Raw genomic sequence first — 26808 nt, 5'->3', positions numbered from 1 at the left:
ACCCATGACAAAGTAACCCCTAACTGACATAGTAACCCCTAATCGAGTAACCCCTGACCGAGTAACCTCTGCCAACCTAAAAACCACTGAACGAGTAACCCCTCCAACCTAGTAACCCATGACTGACCTAGTAACCCCCGACTAAGCAACCCTAACCGATCTAGTAACCCCTGCCTAAGTAACCCTCGATCGACCTACTAACCCCGACCAACCAAGTAACCCTTGACCCTTTGACCTAGTAACCCTTGTCTAGTAAACCCTAACCGACCATTAACCCCGACCTAGTAACCCTTAATCCTACACCACCTCAAAGTTTTAAACTCCACCGCACCACCAATTTGACAGAAAAATTACACAAAAATTTTCCAAATTAGCAATAAAATAGCAAAAACGTGATGAATTTCATTGCAATCAACTACAATAATGACGACTGATCAATTACAAGCAAAATTAATGCTCATATAAATCAAGCATATGATTCAATTTCCAGTTTCAATCACAAATCTACAACAATCACAAACTAAAATAAAACCAAAATTAGAAAACCCTAAATGAATTATAACTCACTATAACCACCAGATTCAGCATCAAGAGGACCACCTTAAGGATCAGAATCACCAACCAGAGCCCTGAGAACACCGTGAAAATACTTGATCGTCGTTGCTGAGAACACCTTGCAAACACTCAATTGTCAATGACGAACCCTAGAATTTTGGCCGGAGAAGTGCAGGAGAAGGAGAAGAACACCAACAATGCGACGTCAGTGGCGAAGACGAGGAGGGGAGGAAGAGGACGGTGAGGAAGATGTTGAGGTAGTTGAGTTTGAAGTGAGTTGGAGCTTTTCCGCGTTGGTGAGGGAAATTGAGAGGTATGAGAAGAGAGATAGAAAATATTAAAAAAAAAAAAATTGTGGCTGGTCACACGATGTGGCCAGCCACATATGAAAGTTTGTGATTTTTAATACTTATTTCCCGGAATACTAGGCAACTTATTTACAAGATTGCCATTTGATAACACAAGTACTAAATGCATTATAGACAACTTATTGCCATTTGATAACACAAGTACTAAATTCAGTATAGACAACTTATTTACAAGATTGTCATTTGATAACACAAGTACTAAATATAGTACAAAATAGCCTAAATACAAGAATTTATTATTAACATGGAAATAACAAAAGACTAAAATACCCTTATTCAATTTTTAAAACCCGATATCCCATTTCAACAGTTGAAATGTAAAATTCAACCTGGGATCCCTTAAATAAAATGAAACAAACAAATCTGTAAAAATTAGTCAAATCACCTTAGCGTACTCTCAAGTCTCAATTACGTTCCAGAAAAATAAAAGATTGAGAGGAAATAATTTCAAATTATACGGGCGTTCAAACTTTTCCAGAGAATTTAATTTCAGAATCACTCATTCTAAGGTAATTCAGTCTCTGATTTATCTTCTTTCGAGTTCAAATTGTTCAATTCAATTTTACGTATGTTTCAAATATAGATTCCATGAATACGGCACTACTAGTAATATTTGTAATTTCTGCATAATTTATATGATCATGTGAATGAAGTAGGAATTTTTCGGCTTATATGTTGATGATTTAGTTATTTGCGTTGTTTTCATAGCTTGAGAATGGTATTGTGTTCATGCAAACTGATTATTGTGAGAATTTTTGTGGAAGTTTTGTTTCAATTGAGAATTTTTTGTTGAATTGGAGCTATGATTCTTGTCGCAGCGGGTTGGGTTGCACTGTCTATGTATGGTTGTGATTAATAAACAGTTTATTCTTGTAATTCTTGTTTTCTGACTAGTATAAACTTGTGAAATTTAAAAATCATCCAAGTAAGTTCTCGTTTTTTCGATTAGGAAGTGATGAATGATGAACCAAAGTCTAAGGAATTTTGGCATTTGACAAAAGAAAACCCTAACTTAGATGAGTTTTTTGGGTTGAAATGCGAATTATGTATATCTTTTGCACACTTTTAGGTGATATATATGTAAGAGACAACTTCAGAGAATTATGTCTGAGTTTTTTTGTGATTGCATTAGTTGATTTTTTTGCCAAGATTTAGAATACTGGGAAAGCAATGTGTATAGAGAGAATTGGTCATTATGAGTTTACGGCAGTCCTAGTAATCTACTGTCCGCCCCAAAATAGAAATTATCGATTCATTGATACTCTTTGTATCTGCTTCCTATACCACCTTCTCAATTTCATTGGAATTCTATTCATTTTTCTTATTTATTTAATTCTATTATGTCATGTGGTATAATCATGATCATGTTCCAAGTTTATAGTCAGAAGTAGGAAATTACATCTCAATATTCGAGCATGAAATTATATGTCCCAATTTTTTTGTTGTAATACCTACTTATGTATCAAGTATGGGGTAACTTGTTTGATGTAGCAAATTGCAATTGTTAGTAATATTGGTTATCAGAAGTTCATACATGCTCAATAATTAGAGAACTAAATTAAATATGCCCCATGGTTTCAGGTTTAACTTTCCAGAAATAAATTAAATATGCCCGACACACAAGCTCTTGTCAATGACTTTGTTAACAAACTCAAGAAACGGTAAGTGACTGATTTTAGCTTCTTGATTTTCGATAACATTATTGGGAAAAAAGATTAACATTTGAGCTTACATATGAAATCTCCACTTTTTGTGGGTTTCTTAGCAAAATCGAGGGGTCACAAGCCACAGCAAGGCACACTGCTGAATTGCTTCGTTCAGTTATATCCCAGCAGAGAATTCCCTACACAAACCAGGCTGGAGCTCTTATTAATGCTATAAAGGCTGTTGGAGAGCAGCTTATTGATGCAAACCCTGTTGGTAGGCCTCTATTCTATGTACGTCCTATATCTGAGATTTAAGTACTTAAATTTCATCATGTTCACAACTACACAGAAACTTGAATTTTTGTGATTTTTACATAATAATTACCCAATAGTTTGAGGGCATGATATGTTTTTAGCTATGAGGTGACATTTTTTGTAGTATATAGGTGACATTTTTTGGTGTTGTTTAAATACATTTTTAATTTCTTATTGAGGTGGAGGGAGGGGTGTTAGAACTTGTTATCGACATCTTTGCTTAAATTCAAACAGTGGGAAACATGTTGTGTTAGTGAGTGACCTTAGTTTTACTGAGGTTAATTTAAAATGTGGAATTGTACTTGACGAATTGTGTTTAATACAAACTCAACCCATATTATGACATTTTTTTGTTTGTTCAGATATCGTAAAAAAGTTTTTGTGGCAAGACGGGTGGTGTAATAGGAAGTATGGTTAACAATTTGAAGATTGTGAACTGAGGTGAAAGTTGAGAATCTATTGATGCCTCTGCTTCATGTTGTGCTGTTGTCTGTCTGTATCTTAAAATAGTTATTTCAGTATATTGCATTCTCCCTTGAGAAATGTTATCGTCTATGTTACTCGGACTCGGGTACCCATGTCCGACACGGGTACGTGTCCAAGTGTCTGACTCGGCTATTTTGTGAAAAAATTCTATGATTTTCAACTAAAATGAAGTGTCCATGTGTCATACCCATGTCCGAGGGTCGAGGGTCCGACACGGGTACTTGAGGTAAAATGAAGAGTCCGAGTAACATAGGTTATCGTTGAAATTAAGAACCTTTTTCTCTTTGTACTCAGCATGAAGATATATTCTTTTCTGTTCCTCACTTTCTCCCGAGCATTGAAAAGAAAACAGTGTACTAGGAATTGACCCATAACCATTACTATCTATATTTTCACGCGCAATGTCTTAGAGTAGGCACATTTAGTAGACTTTATGTTTTTTCACTTGCCAATGTTTTTGATAATGGAAAGAGCAGATGAAAAGGTGACATTGTGGTGTAACGTGGACAATTCAACACAGGCCATGCACCTTTTCTGGTCTAAGGTGACAATGTTGCAATTAGAAAGATGCAATCTTGCTCTCTAGGGAATGAGAAAAAGTTGTTAGTGGTTGTGGGCTTTGTGGCTAGTGCTGCTGTTTTTGTTATTTCTTTTTCTTTCTGGATTGTCTGAACCCCCCATGAGTTTTCTCAGTTAGCTTGTCAAAGTCTTATTCAATCATCATTTAGGAACATTGAAAAAATCAAGGATTTTGAGATGGAATACTGGCCAAAGGTTAATGAGTGTTGTCAGTTCTTTAATATCTTTCTCTCTTCAATTACCTAAGTCCTGTGAAAAGTAATGAACATTTAGGAAAAAGGTAAAAATCTTCAAATGTGCAACTTTAAACTCAATCCGCTATTACATAAATTTATTCAAATCGAGATGGGAAGTTTGAGGAAAGAGTGGGAGATCAGGGAGGGTGGTGGTTGGTAGAAAAATAAAAGAGAAAGTTTTATCTTACTTTTCCTAAATCCACTATATAAGGTCAAATTTTCCAATTCTTTAGGGATGACACGTATTACAACTGAAATTTATATTACTTTCTACCTTGTGATTGAACCTAATTCTTTTCTTTTGAGCTCGACTCGGGCTTAAAGCTCGATAGGCTTAAAAATTAGGAGCTCAAGTGGAGCTCGCGATTCAAATTTCTAAGCTCAATTCTAGCGCTACGAGCTTAAAGCTTGTGAAGCCCAACCAAAATAACTGTTTAGCTCCGACTCAAACTCTAACCCAAATGAAGTCCCAATAGTTTACATATTAAAGTAAAGGTAGGTGTAAAGTCAGAGTTATTTATAGCTCTTATTCCCAAGTACCTACTATCAGTGATTAACCGATTAATGCAAGACAAGTTCTTAAGGATGGTGAATTGAAGAACCCTTGCTTTGTCTTTGATATTTAAGGAGGCATTTATTGATGGATTTTATCTAAAGTTTTAATTTTCATGTTGTATTACATAGCTTATAATTCGAGTAACTGAAGTTAGTTGGTAAAATGAGATGCTTCAATACATCTTGATTGTAATTGGAGCTTCTTTCATCGCCGTTGATATTTATTGCTAAAAACAAGTTTTCTATGAATTTGACTTTATTTATGGAGAGTAGCGAATAACCTTTTTATAAGATGTAGATAGGTTTAATGGTAGTTGCATGAGTTTGTTTGAGCAAGCCAATGGTTTTGAAGGGTGGTGAATATATCTAATTTATTTAAGTTTTGTAACTCACATACCTAATATTGGTATTAGCTTGTATATGGTTTTCATGGGATGCCAAAGGGAATCATGTCTAGAAAGGTGTGCTTACAATGTGGGTCTGAGGATGATATATTGTCAGCTTGAAGTTGTTCATATAAGAGTTAGATTTGGATAGAATATGGATAGTTAAGATGAATTCTTTGTATGTTTAAGTTCTTTTAAAGTACAAATAAAAAATTTAAATTATGTATATAAATTTGTTTTTAATAATTAAAAAATCAGCGAGCCTAGTCACTAAAAATCTAAATACACCCACCCGAATATAGGTTGATGGATTCAAACTTTTTAAAACGGGTTACTCTCGAATTACACTAGAAAACTCACGAAACAGGATACATAACCAAAATTCAAGAACACACTCAAAGTTTTGGGATCTTAGGCAAGAACTCAAGACACACTCAAAGTTCACCCTAATCTTATAACTCAAGAACAAACTCAAAGCTATAAGGAAACACTTTAACTCGAGACAAACTCAAAGCAAAATGCTAAAACACTCGATTTTTATCAATGATCAAAAGCTGTCATTCTCTTCTTATTAGCTCCCTATTTATAGGAAATAAGGGCAGCAAGGAAATATAAAGGTTACAACTTAACATCTTCCTAAAACGTCACGTTAATTCAACGGTTACGAAAAGTAATTAGAACTCTCTTAATTCACTCCTTTGTAACACCTATTTAAATGGGTAGTTACAAATCAACAATTAAGAGTAACAATTACCCCTAAGCACACATAAAGTTACGGCTAAATAAGAGAGGATGTTAGTAACTCCTCTAAGCCTTATTACAACTTAAATAAAAGATAAATCAAACTTAAATATATAGCCCAAAGTAGTAAATGGGCCATGCACACATAGATAACACTCCTGTGTGGGCTTCAAGTGATCTCCCAAGTGAGCAAAGTGACAAATTTGGGCTTGAGAGCAAATGGACTAAATCCAAGAGTTTCTAAAACAAGGGCAACCGGTTCTTGATCCATGGAGCTTCTAAGTGGGTTGCTTGATCTTGGATCACCAAGCCAGCTTGGGTTTGTTTGGATTGGCTCATTAAGGTCTCGAGCCGAATGTGAACTCAAGTCAATCTTTGGCCTAGCCGTGCTCGAATAGTTCGTAAACAGCAACTCTCGTTATCACCCTTAGTCAATCAATCCATCAATCTATCAAAGCCTTAATCCCATAAGGGGGGTCGGCTACATGAACCAAAAGTGATGATTATCATTTAATGCATCATGTGACACATATGACTACATTAGAACTTTCCTTATTATAATTGGCTAGTGAGTCTACATTGTTGTTTATGTGTCAGTGCGTAACCTCTTCAAGAAGATGCAATTCCTAGAACCCATTTTGTACTATTAAAAGGAGAGGTGGAAGCAATAAGCATGAAAGGATTTTTTGTTGGCATTGGTTACATTCTTTGACTTCTCACCCTGGCTCGCCTTGCATCTCCATCTGCATCTTTAGCATGTAATTGTGTTGATTTTACAGTGTTTTGAAAGACTTGAGTCACACTAGTTCAGTAAGGATCTTGGAGATTAGGCTTAAGATGGGACATAAAGGCTGACCTAAGTATGCATTCTTAGTTTCTGTTTCTCCATACGTGTATAAATTAGATTTCTTTCTCTGCCGTGAAATAAAAGCCTTATTACCCCTAAATTCTTCTTCTTCTTCTTCTTTGTGTGTGTGTGTGCGTGCGTGCGTGCGTGTGTGTGTGTGTGTGTGTGTGTGTGTGTGTGTGTGTGTGTGTGTGTGTGTGTGTGTTTGTGTTTGTGTGTGTTTATTTGTGTGTGTGTGTGTGTGTGTGACTGGTAAACCCCAAAATTCTTGTCCCTAATTAAGAGCCCCATTTTTAATTTGGGTGGGGTACGTCACATATTAACTTTATTTTATTCACTTTTAATAAACAAACCCCTTTTACTTCTCTCATTTCCCTAAAAAACATTAACAATATACATTTCTGAGTATTTTCTGTTTTTTGTTCAACTTTAATCATTATTACCCCACTACAATCCATCTCCTTAACTCTTGTGCCCAAATAGAAGTTAGCTTTTATTTAGGGACGAAGGGGGCATAACACAAACCACATATCATTAGGATTGTCATAATAAAACATCACAATTTCATTGGCATAATCAAAGAATAATTGGAAAAAAACTTGTGTCAGTATTTTCAATTAAGTGTCTGGAGGTGCCTTTTTGCATCTCCATCACCTCTTTGCGTTTCATTGCCAGGAGTTTATGCCTTTTTGTGATACATTGTCTAGGAACCTTTAGTGACTTTTGTTTGAATTGAAATGCAGAGCTTGCTGTTGGCAATATTATCAGGAGGGTGCTGCACATTATCAGGGAGGAGGACTTATCTCTCACTACTGCGGCTATAGGTGACCTGAACATTTCAGTTGGAAGTGATGATGATGATGAAGATGATGACAAAGATGATCATCCTGTCCTGTCAGCAGCCGCTGTAGCTGCTGCAGCAAGGAGCACTTTGCGCCCACCATCACTGCAGACTCTTCTTGAGGATGTACCTGATGCTACTGCTGTTCCTCATACTTCTTCATCTGGGGGTGATTCTGAAGGGAGAAGCAAATGTAAGTTTACTGTTTGTATATGTAAGCTTACTGTGGCAACTGTGTCTCATTTATGTTTGTCATGGAAAAAAATATAACTAAGCAGGCTTAGCCCTGTCAGGGAAGTATTAGTTCAGCCTTGATACACAGACATGAGAATTCTTTGCAATAAGCTCTTCCTAAATGTGTGTATCTGTAATATAAGTTTGAGCTTAACTCATAAGATTGGCACTACTTTATGAGAATAAAAAATAGAAGAACTTTCATATACAAGCCTCCCAATCTGGACTGTAAAAGAACTTTCATATACAAGCCTCCCAATCTGCAGATATGCTAGAAGAAATTCTTTATTATCTGGTGGTGGCTGTAAGCTGCTCCAGACCCGTTTCCCCCTCTCTAAGCTTGCCATTGGAGACAGTTGCCTTTTTTTCTCAGCAAAAGATCTTTCAAAGTCCAGTACAGTTTAGAATTATAGAATTTGTATTTTTCATGTCTGCCAAATTTCGGACTGACCATTTGCCTCTATTGTGGACAATTAGAGTTTAATTAGAATTCTAAGCACCACTTGTCCCTCTAATTACATAATTTTAGTCCTTGAGAGCCTACTATCTATATTGTTGATCATTCACAAGTCAATTGTTATTCAAATCTTCCCCGGATAAAATGATTAAAGACCTGCTTTTGTACTTTGCTGGTTACTAACTGTGTGCTCGTTTTGTTTTTTTATTTTTATTTTATTTTATTTGCTTGCTTGCAATAGCTCAAAACATGAGGCTAGCTGTCTTAGTATCTACACGTGAGCAAGGTCCTATTCTAGTTGTACTACCCTTTTTCTTGCATAAATATTTGTCAAGAATGACCTTAGGGCCCGTCCGTTATCATTCTTTGTTTCCTGTTTTCTACTTAATAAGAAAACTTATAGCAAAATCATGGAAGCCGCAAAAAGCAATTTCCAGCATTTTGTTGTCAGTTTAACAATAAACAGGATTCTTAAAGGTATGACTAGCATCAACTTCATGATTCAGATTTAACCATTTGTATCTCAAATCATGAAACCAAAACGAGCCCTTAGCTGTTCTGTTTCTATTTTAGGATTTTGCAGGATTATCGTTATAGACCTTATAGTAGCTGTGTTTCTGTGGTGAAATGGTGATAACTCTTCTGTGGGAATTGTTATCCTTAATGATCCAGAAGTGCTGTGTATTAAGACATAAGGTTTGATAGGGCTTCAATGCACTCTTCTTGGCATCTGAGTTCATTACATATAGTTTAGCTGCCTACTCTAGTTAAAATGGGCACGAGAGTGTCACGCAGTTGTGCAACTGTTTAAGCTCTCTTGCACTTGTGCTAAATGGTTCAAATGTTTCTCACTCCTAATTGTTTACTGAATACTTGGCCTAATTTTTCTTTTCCTATCTCTCACTGGTAGCACCAGCTTGGGTTTGAGTATGATGCGACATATATATGACTTTACTTCAAGGATGGATTTATGGTTCCTTGATTTGGGTCAATATATGTACTATCTTATATTTGTGGATGAAGTGTTTTTACTGGATAACCATGTAGTAGTTGTTGTAAAACATTAGTAATATTGTCTTTTATTGAAGTATATCTATGCCTGTGAAAGAAAATTTGGATATCTGCATGACTGCAACTAAAGTGGACATCTAATCCTTGCTTACCTCCCATAGGCTAAAACTGTCCTGGTTCATTTATTGTCTCTCATGTGCACACTTTGCTGTCCATCCATTTTCTCCATTTCTAACTATTTGAGGGTCTTTTCAAACTAGGGTGAATCTGTTTATGTCCAACCTACTTGCCCTGGCTAGGGTGGGAGCCTCTTAGAGGTATTGGGGTAATGTTGAGGTTGATGTTCCTGCTGTAGGTTATGAGATATGAAATTTGAAGTACTGAAGGAGTCAATCAGGGTATTAAAGCTAATTTCTCTACACTTTATTTTGGTAGGATAATGGTTAGCCAAGATTAGAGAGAATGTGGGGTAAATTGTAGTTGAAATTACTCTAAATAGTCATAGTAATATGAGATCCTGTTATTCTAGATTACTCAGTAGAAATTACAGACAAATGTGGGAGATAGCAATGGAATTGAAAGCCATCTTATAAGAGGGCTTGTATAAATCTTATTCTCTCTAAAACTGGTCATTTTCCATCTTGCCTTATCTTAATATTCAGAATTCTTAGAACGGAGTTGGAAGATCGTGCTTTTGTTATAAAATTTAGCCTTGTTAATTTGCCCTGTCAAGATAATTTAGTGACTTAACTGACTGCAGCTGCTGATAAGAACTCAAGGAGCCGAAAACTAAAACATGATGTCATTGAAGCAGTTAATGAACTTATTCAGGATATTGCCACTTGCCATGAACATATTGCTGAGCAAGCGGTGGAGCACATTCATCAAAAGTATGTTTTAATTTCTAATTTTAATCTTTTCTTACTGTTGACATTTACTTGTCAGACATTTATTGATGTCAGCTCTTCGAGCATCATATTTTGGGCTCTCTTGTTCTGTTTGCTGTTGCTACATTCACATATCATTATACTACATAGTGCAAGCATAATGTTAACTTATTTTCTGTGCTCATTATGTAACTTTGTTCAAATTCATCTATGCTCCTCCAGTACAAGTGTCTCTTTACATGCATCTTTCTGTGTTCCAAATCAATATTCACCTATTATTAATCAATGCTAAAAGTCATACCAACAGTGACACGTGTCATTTTTATTTGACACATTGCATCTATGTGTGTATCCTTGCCGTGCTTTTTTTTTAAAGTTTTTTTTTTTTTTTTTTTTTTTTTTAAACAAAGCTTTTACAAAGATTTTTTTTTCTACGTATATAATATTAATTATTAAAAATAAAAGTATTTGACCTAAACGCTATAAATCAAAACCAAAAAAAAATAAATTATCAGATTTTTAACACTTATTTGTGTCATAATTTACGAGAAATAATATTTTTTAGATTTTTGTTCGTCTAAATTTTTTTAGTTATGTGTAAAAAGCTACAACAAAGCAATGCAAATATCAAATTAGTGACATGTACTTTTGTTATTGTTTGATTCATTTAATATTATATTAAAATCAATTAGTTATCTACTACTGTATGTACTATTAGGTTTGCTAGGTACGAAACACGTTGATTCTTGCCTTCTTGGTGTATTTTTTCTTGTCATTCTTTTTGCTTATTCATTATTCATTTTGTGAAAAGTGAATTAAATACAAGTATTAAATAAAAGATACTAAAGTGTTGTTTCATTATAAATTTTCCAAAATATAATACTCCCTCCGTCCCATAATATAGTTCCTGTTTTCCTATTTTGGGGACCCAAAATGTTGTTCCTGTTTCTATTTTTGGATAGTTTGTAAAGTTTTTTTTTTTTTTTTTACTTTATTCATGGTACTTCCTACATTACCCTTGAATTTTGCACATGCCTTGTACTTTTTTCCACTTTTCTCTCTAACTTTTGTCTAAAATTGTACTTTTTACTTTTATTATTGTACTTCATCTACTTTCTCCTTCTATTTTTTAAATACCGTGACTAAAAGACAAACAAGAACTATATTATGGGACACATGGAGTACAAAGTTATTCAATTTGAATTACTTAATAAAAGTTGAATATAAATAAAGTTATATGCAATCATAGTGTACTTCTAAAAAGATTGTTAGAAAATAAAGAATATTGGTCAGATATGAAGTATAATCTTTTATACTTTCCCAAATATTGCGACAATTACAATTTTAGGAGTTTTACAATTATTGCAATGTTTCCTAAATGCACATGTTTTATCTCTTTCTATTTTCTCAACACATGGGTTCCTAACTTCCTATCTTTAGTTCTCTCTATCTCTGGCTCTTTGCAATTTTTGGGAAACGGATGAAGTATACAACAAAAATAAAATACTGTATAGTAAAAATTATTTAACAAAAAGAAAAGTCATACAAGAAAGAAATGTTATATAGTTAAAAATTATGAAAATGGATTGGTGTTAAATAGTGTTATATTAGTAATAGATATTGAAAAATGTCGTGCATGATTCGAGCCCTAATTTAGTAACTTCTTCATAGATACTAAAAGACACTAGTATAAACAACCTTAACCATTACAAATTGATTATACCGTACCTCTGGAAAGAATAAAAAGCAATAATCTAGATTAGGAAAGATATCATCTAGATTATGAGAATAGTCCATGAATTAAAACAAAAACCTTTAGTTGACTTTGTTATAATTTATAATTAATTTTAATTATTTGGTATATCAATAATTACCAAAAACTAGGACTATAGAGTGAAAAAAAAACAATTATATATGTTAGGAAAAACATTGTCTAGATTATGATCATAGCTCTTACAAAAATAAAATATCTTTGGTTGGCTTAGATGTACATAACCATAATTATATGAAATCAATTGTTTCCTAAATCTTGTATTTTAATAACAAGAATAACAATAATTTTAGTTACCTTAGATGTAAACAGCCTTAGTTATAGTAAATCAATAATAATTGCCTAAATATTGGATTTAGAAAAAATAAAAAAACAATCACTTAGTATTAGGAAAATATCATCTATATTATGATTAGATTTTATAATAATAATAATAAAAAAAAGTATATATCTTTGATGTGAAATAAATAAACAACCTTAATTATATGAAATCAACTTTTGCCCAAATCTTGAATTTTTAGAAAGATAAAATAGCAATCACTTCCATTAGGAAAATATCATTTAAATTATGATAACAATCTTTTGTAATAATAATAATAAAAAATCTTTAGTTGACATATATAGACAACCTTAAATCATATGAATAAATTTTTTATTTTTAAAAGAATAAATAAGCAACCAATTGCATTAGGAAAATATCATCTAGATTATGATTACAATCTATAATAATAAACAACCTTCATTATATGAAATCAATTATTGCCCAAATTTTGGATTTTTAGAAGAATAAAATACCAATCAATTGTATTAGGAAAATATCATCTAGATCATGATTACAATCTGTAGTAATAAAATAAAATTCTTTAGTTGACATACATGTTGATGACATGTACAAACAACCTTAATAATATGAATTTAGTTATTGTTCAAATCTTGGGTTTTTAGAAAGATAAAATTGCAATCATTTGCATTAGGAAAATATCATCTAATTATGATCACAATTTATTGTAATAATAATTATAAAAAATCTTTATTTGACATATATTACATTATAATGAAATATATAGACAATCTTAATTATATGAATAAATTTTGGATTTTAAGAGAATAAATAAGCAACCAATTGCATTAGGAAAATATCATCTATATTATGATTAGTCTATAATAATAAATAGCCTTAAATATATGAAATGAATTATTGCCCAAATCTTGGACTTTTAGAACAATAAAATACAAATCAATTGTATTAGGAAAATATCATCTAGATTATAATTATAATCTATAGTAATTAAAAAGAAAATCTTAGTTGACATGCATGTTAGTTTTGACAAATACAAACAACCTTAATTATATAAATTTAGTTATTGCTCAAATCTTAGATTTTTAGAAAGATAAAACAGCAATCACTTGCATTAGGAAACAGCAATCACTTGCATTAGGAAAGTATCATCTAAATTATGATCACATTCTATTGTAGTAATAATAATAATAGTAATAGTAATAGTAATAGTAATAGTAATAGTAATAGTAATAGTAATAGTAATAGTAATAGTAATAGTAATAGTAATAGTAATAGTAAATCTTTAGTTCACACATGTTACATTCAAGTGACATATATGGACAACCTTAATTATATGAATAAATTTTGGATTTTTAGAAGAATAAATAAGCAACCAAACGCATTAGGAAAATATCATCTAAATTATGATTACAGTCTATAATAGTAAACAACCTTGATTATAAATTATTGTTCAAATCTTGGATTTTTAGAAGAATAAAATACCAATCAATTGTATTAGGAATGTATCATCTAGATTATGATTAGTCTATAGTAATTAAAAAAAATCTTTCGTTGACATACACGTTATTTTGACATGTACAAATAACCTTAATTATATGATTTATTAATTGCTCAAATCTTGGATTTTATAGAAAGATAAAATAGCAATCACTTGCATTAGGAAAATATCATCTAAACTATGATCACAATCTATTGTAATAATTTTAAAAAAATCTTTAGTTGACATATATATTATAGTCAAATGACATATTTAGACAATCTTAACTATATGAATAAATTTTGGATTTTTAGAAGAATAAATGAGCAACCAATTGCATTAGGAAAATATTATCTAGTTTATGATTACAACCTATAATAATTAACAACCTTATGAAATCAATTATTGTCCAAATCTTGGATTTTTAGAAGAATAAAATATTAATCAGTTGTATTAGGAAAATATCATCTAGATTATGATTATAGTCTATAATAAATTAAAAATCTTTAGTTGACATATATGTTTTTTTAACATATACAATCTTAATTATATTAATTTAGGTTTTGCTCAAATCTGGGATTTTTAGAAAGATTAAACAGCAAGTCAGCAATCACTTGCATTAGGAAAATACCATCTAAATTATGATCACAATCTATTTTAATAATAATAAAAATCTTTAGTTGACATATATTGCATTTAATGACATATATAGACAACCTTAATTATGTGAATAAATTTTGGATTTTTAAAAGAATAAATAAGTAACCAATTGCATTAGGAAAATGTAATCTAGATTATGATTTCAGTCTATAATAATAAATAACCTTAATTATATGAAGTCAATTATTGCCAAATCTTGGACTTTTAGCAGAATAAAATACCAATTAATTGTATTAGGAAATTTATCATCTAGAATATGATTACAATATATAGTAATTAAAAAAAATCTTTAATTGACATACATTTTATATTTGACATATACAAACAACCTTAACTATATGAATTTATTTATTGCTTAAATCTTGAATATTTAGAAAGATAAAATAACAATCACTTGTATTAGGAAAATATCATCTAAATTATGTTCACAATCTATTGTAATAATAATAATAAATCTTTAATTGACATATATTACATTTAAATGACATATTTTGGATTTTTAAGAGAGTAAATAAGCATTCAATTGCATTAGAATAATGTCATCTAGATTTTGATCATAGTATATAATAATAAAGATTCTTAATTATATGCTTAAAAAAAAAAAAAACCCAACCTCAATTATAAGAAATCAATTATTTCCCCAATCTTAGATTATTGCATTAGGAAAACATTATATAGATTATGATTACAATCTATCATAATAATCATGATAAAAAAAAAAAAAAAAAAAAGAACCCTTATTGACTTACATGTAACCAACTTTAATTATTGACCAAATCTTGGATTCTGGGGGGGGGGGGGGGGGGGGGAAGAAGAGCTATCACTTGCATTAGGAAAATATCAACTAGATAACAATTACAATCTATAATAATAGCAAAAAAAAAAAAAAAAAAAAAACTTTAGATTATTTAGATGTAAAAAACTTTTATTATAGCTAATGTAATATTTTTAGAATAAATAAAAAAAAGCAATCACTCGCATTAGGATAATATCATATAGATTACAATTGCAGTCTATAGCAAAAAAAAATACACCTTTAGTTCAGTTAGATATAAACAACCTTAATTATACAAATCAATTATTGCCTGAATCTTAGAATTTAAAAGAATTATAAAAGAAGTCACTTAATATAGGAAAAATGTCATCTAAATTATGGTTATTATTCATATAAAGTATATAGGTATTCAATTTAATTTGAAATATATGCTACTCAATATGTCCCAGTGGCGGATGTAGGAAATAAGGGTATGAAAATTAAGCCTTGTAAAAAAATACTTTTAACTTATGGAATATCATTTATTTACCAACTAAAATTTGAGTTTTTAATTCCAATGACAACTATGTATATTGAGGCAAACAAATATAAATTAATAATATACTTTAAAGTAAAACTTTTATTGTAAGTCGAATTTTTATTTAGTTAACAAGCATTCATATATAATGAGAATTGTCATGGATTTTACTCCATTAAACAAATTATATTTTTTTTTTTTTTATTATTTTTGAAGTAATAATAATTAGATTTAATAACATCGTTACACAGGTCCTAAACTAGTTATCATATTTCCTCCGCTCTAAATTAATTACTCATTTCTTTTATCACATTTAGGCACTGTTCACTTCACCTTTTTTTTGCTGAACTGAAATTATTTTTACTGAAACAAAATTATATTTGCTGAACTTAAATTATTTTTACTGAAGTTAAATTAATTTTACTAAACTGAAATTATTTTTGCTGAACTAAAATTATTTAGACTGATTTTCTATTATAATTTTTCTTTTAGAAAACTGAATTTTACTGAACTGAACTTATTTCTACTGAACTAAAATTAATTTTACTGAATTAAACTTATTTTTACTGAAGTAAAATTATTTTTACTTATATTATTTTTTTAAGGTGAAGTGAACAGGGCCTTACTAATGCTTAAATTCCATTGTAAATATAACTAATTATCAATATGTAAAAGTTATAAAAAGTTGATATTTTGAATATACACTTCGAGAGGAATCAAACCAGATCACAGATGTTTTTATTATTATTGTTATTATTTTTTTATTTTTTATTTTGAAGTTATGAATCTCACAAGTTAACTAAAATAGAGTTTATGAATAGTGTTAAACCACTTAAATTTCAAAACATGCCAAATTGCCAACTACTATCTGCTCTTTTCCATCATGAAAATATGAAATCCCTGACAATTCTCATTGCAGTGAGGTGATATTGACTTTGGGCCGCTCAAGAACAGTGATGGAATTTCTCTGTGCAGCAAAGGAGAAAAAACGATCGTTTCGGGTATTTGTGGCAGAAGGTGCTCCAAGGTACTCCCAAGTCTCATTTTTTCTTAATAAAGTGTATACTATAAGACGTTTAAGGGATCCATTATCAATAATACTTGATACATACAAATGCAACTCTGTTATGATTTTTTCGTTCATAATCATGATAATAAAACTAGGAATCTTTTTGAAAAAAGGACTACTTTGATCTGTAGTGACTTATTATTTTGTATCTTCATTTTCGGAAATTTTACAAATAGTCTTATGTTCAGCTTCCTTCTTTTATTCTTTTCCTCCTTGACGTTGTTGCTGATTTCTCTTAAAAAGTCGAAGGATCTCTCAACCTCCTGAAAATTCATCCTATGCAAGGGATGGGGTAAACAATTTTTCTTCCAGCTTATATAAAAGTATCTTGAAAAAAGAATAATTTAATGCATGGAACTCTGTTAATATGGAACTCTGCTTATCTACCGCTCTATTGATGTATAAGTCTTGTTGGTTTCTTTCTTTGATACAATAGCAACAGTTGATCATGTTGGGATTTGATAGAAGGCTATATTGCCTTGATGTATGTCTTGTGTCTTCATAACTTTTGCTTTAATCTCATGTCTCCATGTTGGAGCTAGGTACCAAGGGCATGTTCTTGCCAAAGAATTAGTGGCTAGAGATCTGCAGACCACTGTAATCACTGACTCTGCTGTTTTTGCCATGATATCTCGTGTGAATATGGTATAATTTCGATTATTTGTTCAATATGTTAATGGTTTTCTTGAGTCTGGGAAAATTCAATTATTCAAGCTTCCTGTTTTAAGGTCATTGTTGGAGCTCATGCCATCATGGCTAATGGTGGAGTGATAGCCCCTGTTGGCTTGAATATGGTTGCTCTTGCTGCTCAAAGGCATGCTGTCCCATTTGTGGTAGTTGCTGGAAGTCATAAGGTATTGACTCTGAATCCCTTATACGTATTCATGTCTTAATTGAATACATGATTTGAGTGTCCCTCTTCTTTTTTCTATTTTGAGTTTTGGTTGTTAGGCTGAAAATGTATCGACCCTAATTCTTTGATTGATTCAGATTATGTGTTTTTAGTTTTACATGTTGTGAGGGTAGTTTGCGTTGTTTCTGTTAAAAATCTCCCCTATGGAGTTATTGTTGATCAGTTTATTTTTACTGGTAATAATTGATTTGTGATGGGAAATTATGCGGTTGCAAGTCAAATGTCAGATCTTTGTCTACAATTGATTGAATAAAATCAAAATCAACTTCAAAACTACAATAATTTTACATCGCATGATGTGAAAGATCATATAATAATTGTTAGTTTCTTACACTGTACATAATAGACAATAATTGTAATTTAACTAAAAAAAGTTCTGTTTAATCGAATATGATAGTTCATATGTATTTCTTAGATTTAGATTTATATTGTAGATGACTTTCTATTAGATTGATTGAATTAAGTAAAAGAAAAATCTGAATATTAAGAAGAGCCTTATTATTTGGTATTGGTTTTACGATTGGAAAATTTTCACTTTTGTGACCTGTTATTTCACTAATTCCACTTTGGTGCCCTGTGATTTTGCTACTCTATTTTGTTACTAATTTCACTTTGGTGCCCTGTTATTTTGGTGCTATGTTATTTCACTAATTCCACTTTACTTTTTATTTTTTTAAAATTTTTTTTTTAAAAAAATTTTTTTTTTGGTGCTTGGTAGTTTTGTTATTCCGTTTTAGTGCCTTGTACTCTGACTTAATTATCACTTTTTACCATGTGGTTTGAAATCTCTCGCAAATTCTCATGTTGACTTTCAAAAATTAAAAAATTAAAAAAAATATTGAAAAAAAAATGATGTACATTCTGCTATGGATTTTTGTGCTCTTGATTTTTTGCTCTCTTTCTTAAAGATGATTCGCATGATTCATATAGCAAATGAGTTTGTTTATGCTTGACTTGTGACAGTTATGCCCCTTATATCCTCACAATCCTGAGGTCTTACTCAATGAGCTGAAATCTCCATCTGATTTGCTGGATTTTGGAGAGTTCTCAGATTGTTTAGATTTTGGATGTGGCACTGGTGAACCACTATTGCATGTTGTCAACCCTGCATTTGATTATGTGCCACCAAATCTCGTGAGCCTCTTTATAACGGACACGTAAGTTCTTTTAGGCTTATTATTTTTGTTTATTAGGCTAAATATTATACTATGCAAGTGGGTTGTTGCTTTGCACATTGCATTTATTTTATCTGAATATGTTTGTAATTCCTTTTAAATTGTCAATTCTTTTCTTATCCCCCCTCCCCCCCCCCCCCCCCCCCCCCCAACGGCCCAACCCAAACATCTTGCTAAAAGGTAACTATTAGCTTGGGGTCATGTAAGAGTTTAATTATCTTTCAATGTTAAAAATTATGGGGATCATGATTCTTCTCATGTGTACTTAGTTTTAAAAAGTGTCTTCCAACTGTGACACACTCACCCACGTAAGCTCTGTGCCTAAGTGCGCCATTTCCAAAAGAAAGACATATTGCCTTTGTAACAGTTGTTGTGGCATTTGTTTTCACTTTTATTTATGTTCAAAATTTTAAAATCTCACATGACTGTTATGGACTCACTGGGTATTTTCTGATTTAAGGACTAATTAAGATATAAAAGCTTGATAATTTAGATTAGTAATGGCAGAATTTGGTTACAAAAGGATAAATTAATAGCTTAAGGCTATCACTCTCTTGATAACTTTAGTTTATCACTCTCCTAGTAACTTAAGGTTACTGCTCTCAACATTTTTCCTCACAATTCACATAAAGCCCAAATGCATATATTATATCCTATTTATACCAAGGAGTAAGGACTACTAACCTAAAACCATCTAAACTTCCCATATTGCCTTCCTAAGGTTAATCTATTACAATACCGCCCCTAACTTTCACCTTGTCCTCAAGGTGGTTTATAATCAGCACTTAGTATCCGGCCTCGACAATGATAGTCACTATCATCCTTAATGCCCAGCTTCCAAAACCGATTGAGCTCCTCCGTGGTGAAATCTCTTGATAAATTATGTGAAGAAACTATTGTGAGAAGACATTGGGAGCAGTTAAAATGGGGGGTTAGGAAACTTAGTCAAGATGATGAGTATGCAAAAGGAATGAAATGGATGTGGCACCAAAAGTGGGCTTATCTGACTTGTGATACTTGGATCATGGAAATAGAAAATGGGCTTGAAGTTGGGTGGCCCATAGAGGAAGCCTTTGTTGTTAATTGAGGTGCAGATTTTAAAATGGGTGAATCGTGAACTGAAGTAGTTTTGTACTACTCCTACCCAATATGATTTACCCAATTTGCCCTTACTAGCATACTCCCTACTTGGCTTCCCCCACAAGTCAAAGAAGTTTCTAGTCAAACTTCCAAAAGTTGTTCCTTCTGCATTCTTGAAGAACCCACCATATAACCACTCTCCTTGAAACATGCCTCCTGCTCCACCTCCGGCCACACAGCAGCTGCCGGTAGGACCACCGGCGAAACCACCACTCCTTCTTGCGGCCACTGATGGTGATGAATCGATGTCCCCGACAAAATTACTTTGAACAATGCCGCCTCTCCCACCATTTCCACCGGCGAACTTACCTGGGCTACTGCCGGTAAAACCACTTTACCGGAAAAATCACCACGCCTCTGCTGCGTGAAGCCACCACGACCAACACTACCTCTGCCATGGACAATCCTGCGCCTTCCACTGATTTCGGATTGCAAAAAGCAAATCAATAAAGGTGAAAGCTTTAAATTGATGGATAATAGTGAAAGTGTTACAAAAGATAATTTAATAGCTTAAGGCTATCAACCTTTACGATGGTGAGTTTAGCTCACAACTCTCCAATAATGGCTTTAGGCCATAACTCTCCAAAAGGTTCTCACCAAATTTCTCCCTACCTCTTCTTTTCCCTTCTTCCTCTATTTATACTAGGGTTAAAGACAATTAACCTATGATACTAAACTTCCCAAAGTGCCCCTCCTAAAACTAGTCTATTACAATGCCGGCCCCCTAAACTTCCACCTTGTCCTCAAGGTGGTTTAAAATCAGCACTTAGTATTCAGCCTTGACACAGGTGGTCACTCTCATCCTTGATGCACAACCTATCAAGCTCCTCGGTGGTGAGTTCTCTAATTATCTCTTGTGAAGAAACAAGTGTGAGATACTCTTGGGAGCTATTAGATAATTCGAAGTGAGATTGTATTGTATCGTAGCCTTGGGAGTTACTTGGAGGATAGTAGTAATTGGACTTTGGTTGTTGGCGGTAACTAAAGCTACGTCCCCAGCCTTGGCAGATATGAACAATTACATTCTTGCAACAGATACTTGGCTTCCATTGTCTTTCCAATGCCTCGTTGGTACGACTTCTTGCTTTCCCTGCTGGCAAAGCTGTGATGAAATGTTCCTGGATGTTGCAAGGAACTGTCAAGGAGTCTAGTTCAGGTTGTAGATGTTTGGAGGAATGGTTCTTGATTGTGTGAAGTTAAACATGAGCTTGGAAGACTGAGTGAGAAGGTTGCGCGTGAACTTTGATGGAGCAACAAGTGTAAGAGTTGACAAATGGGGCTGGACGGGTTGCATGGAAGGTGTAGGCTGGGAAATTAGATGATATTGGATGGACTTTAAATTTTCATTTGTGATTGGGTTGTCTCCTTTTGGATTAGAGTTGTAATTGGAGCTGTAAATTGTAGTGGAAAATTGGGCTTACTTGAAATTGGGCTGAGTTGAGTGTAGGGAGTACTTGGTTTTGAAATTGACGGTGGATAACCCACATTAGACTTCTCTTTTCTGAAAAAAGAGCATTGGACCTACTAATGCTGATGTCATCTTTTAAGCTATTGTCTAGAATACCCTTAGCAATATTCTCTGATTCTTCCAGTAGGGTTCTCCATGAAGCTTGTTGAATACTCCTCACCACTTTTAAGAAACCATCACAACCAAGGCCTCTTTTGTCACGGCCGCACCCTTCACCGCCTATCTCTCCGGCGCACCAGCTACCCGGACCACCACCAGATCCGCTACCCCCGGTGCCGCCCCTCATAAACATTCCGCCACTGCAGTTTGTATTACCGGCCATATTTTGCCCTGTCCCACACCGAAACCACCTGTAAAACCACCTTCAAAAGTGGTTGCCCCACCACCAATACCTCTAACATCGATGTACCCACATACCAACCCACCTGCATGTTCACGCAATCCACTATCCTCACTTTTTCCGGCTATGCTACTGCCACCGAAAGAAGCTACTTCCATCGCCAGCTTTACTCGCTTCACCAACTTCATCGCCGACTTTACTCGCTACACCAACTTCTTCTCCGGCAATCCTACCTGGGCCACCGTCGGATCTGCGACCTTCACCATTTGCTTTTCCAATGACCTTTCTGGGCCCACCGGGGAGACTACCGTGTGAACCTCCATAACTTAGGGAAAAACCCATATGCTCCCCCACGTCCTCCTCTTTCTCGTTTTGTGCCACCCTCAAATCTACTTGAAGTTCTTTTTCCTCCATCTTCTTTGATAGTTTTATGAGGTTCCTCACTCCTTTCCTTCTTCTGTGGTCGACACAACCTAGAATATCGGAGCAGCCTTGCCAGTCACGAAATGGTTGCCATTGGTGTTTGTGTTCAAACTTCTACAACGCCTTGCCATCAAGTCCAATAATGGCAACCTTTACTTTCACCTCTTCATTTAACCGGAAAAATTGGAAGGAATCCTCCAATTGAAGAATCCACTCATCCAAATCCAAATTTTTTTCCATTAAACTCTGGAAGTTGAAGCTCACATCGGACTCTTCGTTCGTCATTTAGATCCGAAATACAACGCTCTCTTTTGCCGGAAATGTAGGCGAATCCCTCCTGGATCCAGTTTTGCATAAGTTGTGATGCCTCCCTTCCAGCAATAATAAACACCATTTTTTTTTAAAAAAAGTAACTCATACTGGTGGTTTCCGGCACCGGACATCCAGGAACACCGCTCTGATACCAACTGTAACGAACTGAGTTCGGTCACCCAGCAAAGTCAGTGTAAGAACACTAATTTCGGATTGTAAATAGCAAATTAATAAAGGTTATTAATGAAGCTTTAAATTGATTGATAATGGTGAAAGGGTTACAAACGATAATTTAATAGCTTAAGGTTATCAATCTTTTCGATAGTGAGTTTAGCTCACGACTCTCCAATAATGGCTTTAGGCCATAACTCTCCAAAAGGTTCTCGCCAAATTTCTCCCTACCTCTTCTTCTCCCCTCTCCCTCTATTTATACTAGACCTGGCAACCCAGACCCGATGACCCGACCCATGACCTGAAATAGACCCAAAAACACTGACCTGAAAATGACCCGAAACCCGAAATCGACCCAACCCGAAAATGGAGCTGACCCGATTTTGACCCGACACCCAAACTGACCCGACCTGAAATTGACCCGAAGTGTTTGACCCGAACAAACCCAATACCCGAAATTGACCACTTGATAATGACCCGAACAGACCTAATACTCGGAATGTCCCAAACTAAAATTACCTTTTAATTGAACAAAAAATGTCTTGTGCCGAATATAACTCAAATTATTCATCTTCAACCTTAGCTAAGCTCATAAACTGAAATATACTCTGTATAAAATTATTAATTTGAGCTTGATCCACAAATGAAACAACCCGAATATGACCCGATCACATTTTGACTAACCCGAACATACTTGACCCGAAATTGACCCAACCCGAACTCGACCCGATACCTGACCCGAAACCCGAATCGACCCGACCCATACTCAACCCAAATGTTAGTTGACCCAAAATGACCCGACCTGAATGACCCATTTTGCCAGGTCTAAGTTATACTAGGGTTAAAGACAATTAACCTATGATACTAAACTTCCCAAAGTGCCCGATCATGATTCTTCTCATGTGTACTTGGTTTTAAAAAGTGTCTTCCAACTGTGACACACTCACCCTCGTAGGCTCTGTGCCTAAGTACGCCATTTCCAAAAAGAAAGAATATAATTAGTCAAATTATTAGAATCGTCTTTTTTTATTGTTTTTTGTTTTTTTTTTTTTTTTTAAAAAAAATAACAGAATACCGAAAACAGAAAACGAAGACGAACAGGTATGAACGAATGTACTACGCATGTTTTTGGATTTTGATTAATGAAGGAAAACAATAAAATGAGAATGAATAAATGAATTTACTATTACCAAGATGCTTTATTGATGAAAAAATCTTCCAAGTTTTTCTAAGAAATCTTCAAGATTTTTCAAGATATCTTCAACTCTTTGCAAATTACTCTCTTCTTCTCTTTAATTTATAAGTTTTCTTAAAATTAATCACCCTTCCTAATTAAGTGATGTACCGTGTACGGGTTTATTTATACTCCCATAAATTACAACTTTAGAGCAGCTTTAAACAGCTTGGAGGGTTGAATTCCCTGTTTTGAGTTCCTCAGTCCCTCACTTACATTGAGCGCCCACTCACCTGAATTTCGAGCTCCCAGTCAGTTGAAATCTTTGAGGTCACACTCAGTTGAACTTTGAAGCCCCACTTAATTGAGCTTAAACCTAATTTGGGTTTTCAAGGAAAGGAAAAGGATTCTAAAAGTAAACTAAGATTTGCTCATGTCCGCTTGGGTATCCTGAGCGCCCTCTTACTGGCCTCTTTCAACTCCAACTACCCGCTCCATTGTAGGTAGGAGAGCTTCTTAAGATGCAGGTTGAAGCTTTATGTATGGGCTCTTTGTTATCCAAGCAGCAGCTCTATTTTTGTTGGACTGCCTTGTCAAGTTGTCAAATTTTGCCCTTTATTTTTTCTTGGCTTCTTCTCCACAACACAAAGAATACCAAAATACCAAGAAAACAAGTTAATGAGATACAATTAGAAGGCATTAAAGGAAATAATGAGGGATAACTTACTAATATATGACCAAGTATAAAAAAGACAAAAAGGGAAAAGAGTAGAATGAACAGGGCGTAGAAAAGGGAGATATTACCTATATCACGGCATAAATGCCATTCATCAAGAGCCTCTTGACATATTGTTATATACGTGTCCGCGTCTCTTTAGTGTTACTACCAAAACAGTTATCTTAAATAATTTATATTTCAATTACAAAAGTTACAACTATGTTGTGAAAGTGAGGAGCTTGCCCGGTCAATTTCTTGGAAAGGATTCTAATGAATACAACTCCTTATGTTGTACGGTTTAGCAAGGGTAAGGTTTGTATGCTCCTCAATCTGGGTTGAATCCTGAAAAGGAGGATTGAGGGTCAATTTTTTGGATTGGGGACAAAACTTTGGATTTCAAGTCCACACTCTAGATTTACTAGTTGCTTGGGAAAGGGGGTTTTTCGTCAAGTGTTTTGCGGTTAATTTCAGCGACTTAGGAACCAAAGGCTACTCTTAACGCAGCCGTCGAAAGGATTTTGGTTAATTAATTTCCCGACGATAAAGGTGAAGTTAAGACTAGGGTTTCCTCGAGTAACCAAGGTTGGGTTCAACGAGGGGTTCTTGCTGCGTTGTCGTTGACGATTTCTGGTGTTAGTTTTGGTTGCTGCTGGTGAGGTTTGGCAGGCTCTTGTAATCTTCCCTTGTGTTCTCACGCTATTTTTTTGCTTGTTTTCGTTGATTTGTTTTGGTTTGCTTTAATTTTATTATGTTGTTCTTGTATAAGTTGCTTGTTTGGTTGTTTGGGTTTTTGTGTTTAAATAATCCTCTTTCTCTGCTTGGTCATGAGTTAGAGTTCTGTTTATTAGTTCTAGTTTTGGAAGTTAACGAAGTGTTGACGTGGTCTTTTGAGCCGTGTTGGGCATTGTTAGGGGTTGTAAACTTACACAATCCCTCGTTGGGTGGGTTGGTGGCCCTTCTAGTAGCCTTGTCGGGGTGTGACTATGTTGCCCTGGTTGATAGAACAATTTTCCAGGGAGTGAAGTTATTAGCGCAGATGGATATAGGTTTCCCTGCATATGGAGTTTGTAGGAGGAGTGTGGTTTGGAGGGAAGAGTTTGGTTTGCAGGTCTTGTTGCTTGGTTATGGGATGATATGGGTATTCATACAATTGCTATCATCCCTTTATTAGTTTGGGTGATGATAAGATCCGTCATTGCTGTTAATTCATATCTTGAAGGAAGCTACCATCTTTGATGATTGGGTCAAGCAAAGCCCTCCATTTTCTTGCATTCTCTATTGGTAGAGTTGCAAGAAGAGAACCTGCATTTGGATGCATGGTTTCTCATAGAGTCGTTAAAGAAAATGACTCTATAGGTTGTGTTCCCAGACTCCTAGGATGCAGATGTGATTTTTAACCCCTAAGAGTGGAATGGTGTTCTAGGTTCGTTCTTTAGCAACAGGATGCATATTTTGGGTTCTTCCGTCTCCCATCTATTTCCATCATGAGTTTCCTTCGCTGTCACTGCCAATTCAGGTTCTCTTCAATGTTTATGATCTGAGCTCTTGGTCCATCTCGACTATTTCAGTTAATTTGGCTTCTCTTGGTCCATGGTAGGGATGTGGTTCGGTTTTCTTGGTTGTCCGGGCTCAGCAGCTATTGGTTTGCTGCAAGACTCTTTCAATGTGTTGTTATCTTCGTTCTTCCTGTAATGGGTATGGTTATTAGTGTGTATCCTTTAGGTTGTTTAGGTTGTAATACTAGTTTTCGTTAATAGTATCTTTTGTCAAAAAAAAAAAATTTTAAAAGAAAAAGAAAAGAAGAAAAGAAGAAAAGAGATTCTTCCAACTTTATACTTGTTATCGTCTGGTCTTAATGAATTTTATTAGTTATGTTTTATTCATTAACTTCCTTCTTACATACGAAGTACAATATTGCTCAGACTCCTAAGTTAATTTTGCTTCCTGTGCAGAGGAGGGCATAATCCATCATATATGTACAGGCTGATTGCGGATTACTACTCTGCTGATGATTTGGTTATAAAACGAAAGTCAACTGCTGGAAATTAATCTTTGTCAGTTTGTCTGGTATGTTGAGCAAATTTTTATATGTCCATGTTTATATACGTAGTATATTTTAGAGAAAGTTATAGCTTCACCCTGATTCTGCTGCCAATTTTAAACATATTGTAGTGTTGGTGTAAGTCCTTAATATAATTAGTTCTACCTCTTCTTCTGATGTACGAGTATCTGTTTAAAATATTTATAATTTAATTCTGTA

The 26808-nt window shown here is 34.0% G+C and overlaps 1 protein-coding gene across 1 annotated transcript; it reads left to right on the top strand.

Annotated features, from left to right (window-relative positions):
• Nucleotides 1–1267: 1267 nt before the first annotated feature.
• On the top strand, nt 1268–26808 carry LOC145614824 (uncharacterized). Its single transcript, XM_081669886.1, has 10 exons — nt 1268–1432; nt 2505–2584; nt 2689–2843; nt 7458–7748; nt 10018–10147; nt 16565–16672; nt 17257–17359; nt 17443–17568; nt 18591–18784; nt 26501–26808. Exons 2-10 carry the CDS (start codon nt 2532–2534, stop codon nt 26595–26597), a joined length of 1257 nt encoding a protein of 418 aa, XP_081526012.1. The 5' UTR covers nt 1268–1432; nt 2505–2531; the 3' UTR covers nt 26598–26808.

Source organism: Chenopodium album, chromosome 25 (genome assembly GCF_948465745.1).
Source record: "Chenopodium album chromosome 25, dcCheAlbu1.1, whole genome shotgun sequence".
Lineage (NCBI taxonomy): Eukaryota > Viridiplantae > Streptophyta > Magnoliopsida > Caryophyllales > Amaranthaceae > Chenopodium > Chenopodium album.
The sequence above is the reverse complement of the archived record's forward strand: the minus strand, read 5'-3'. Positions and strand labels throughout refer to the sequence as shown.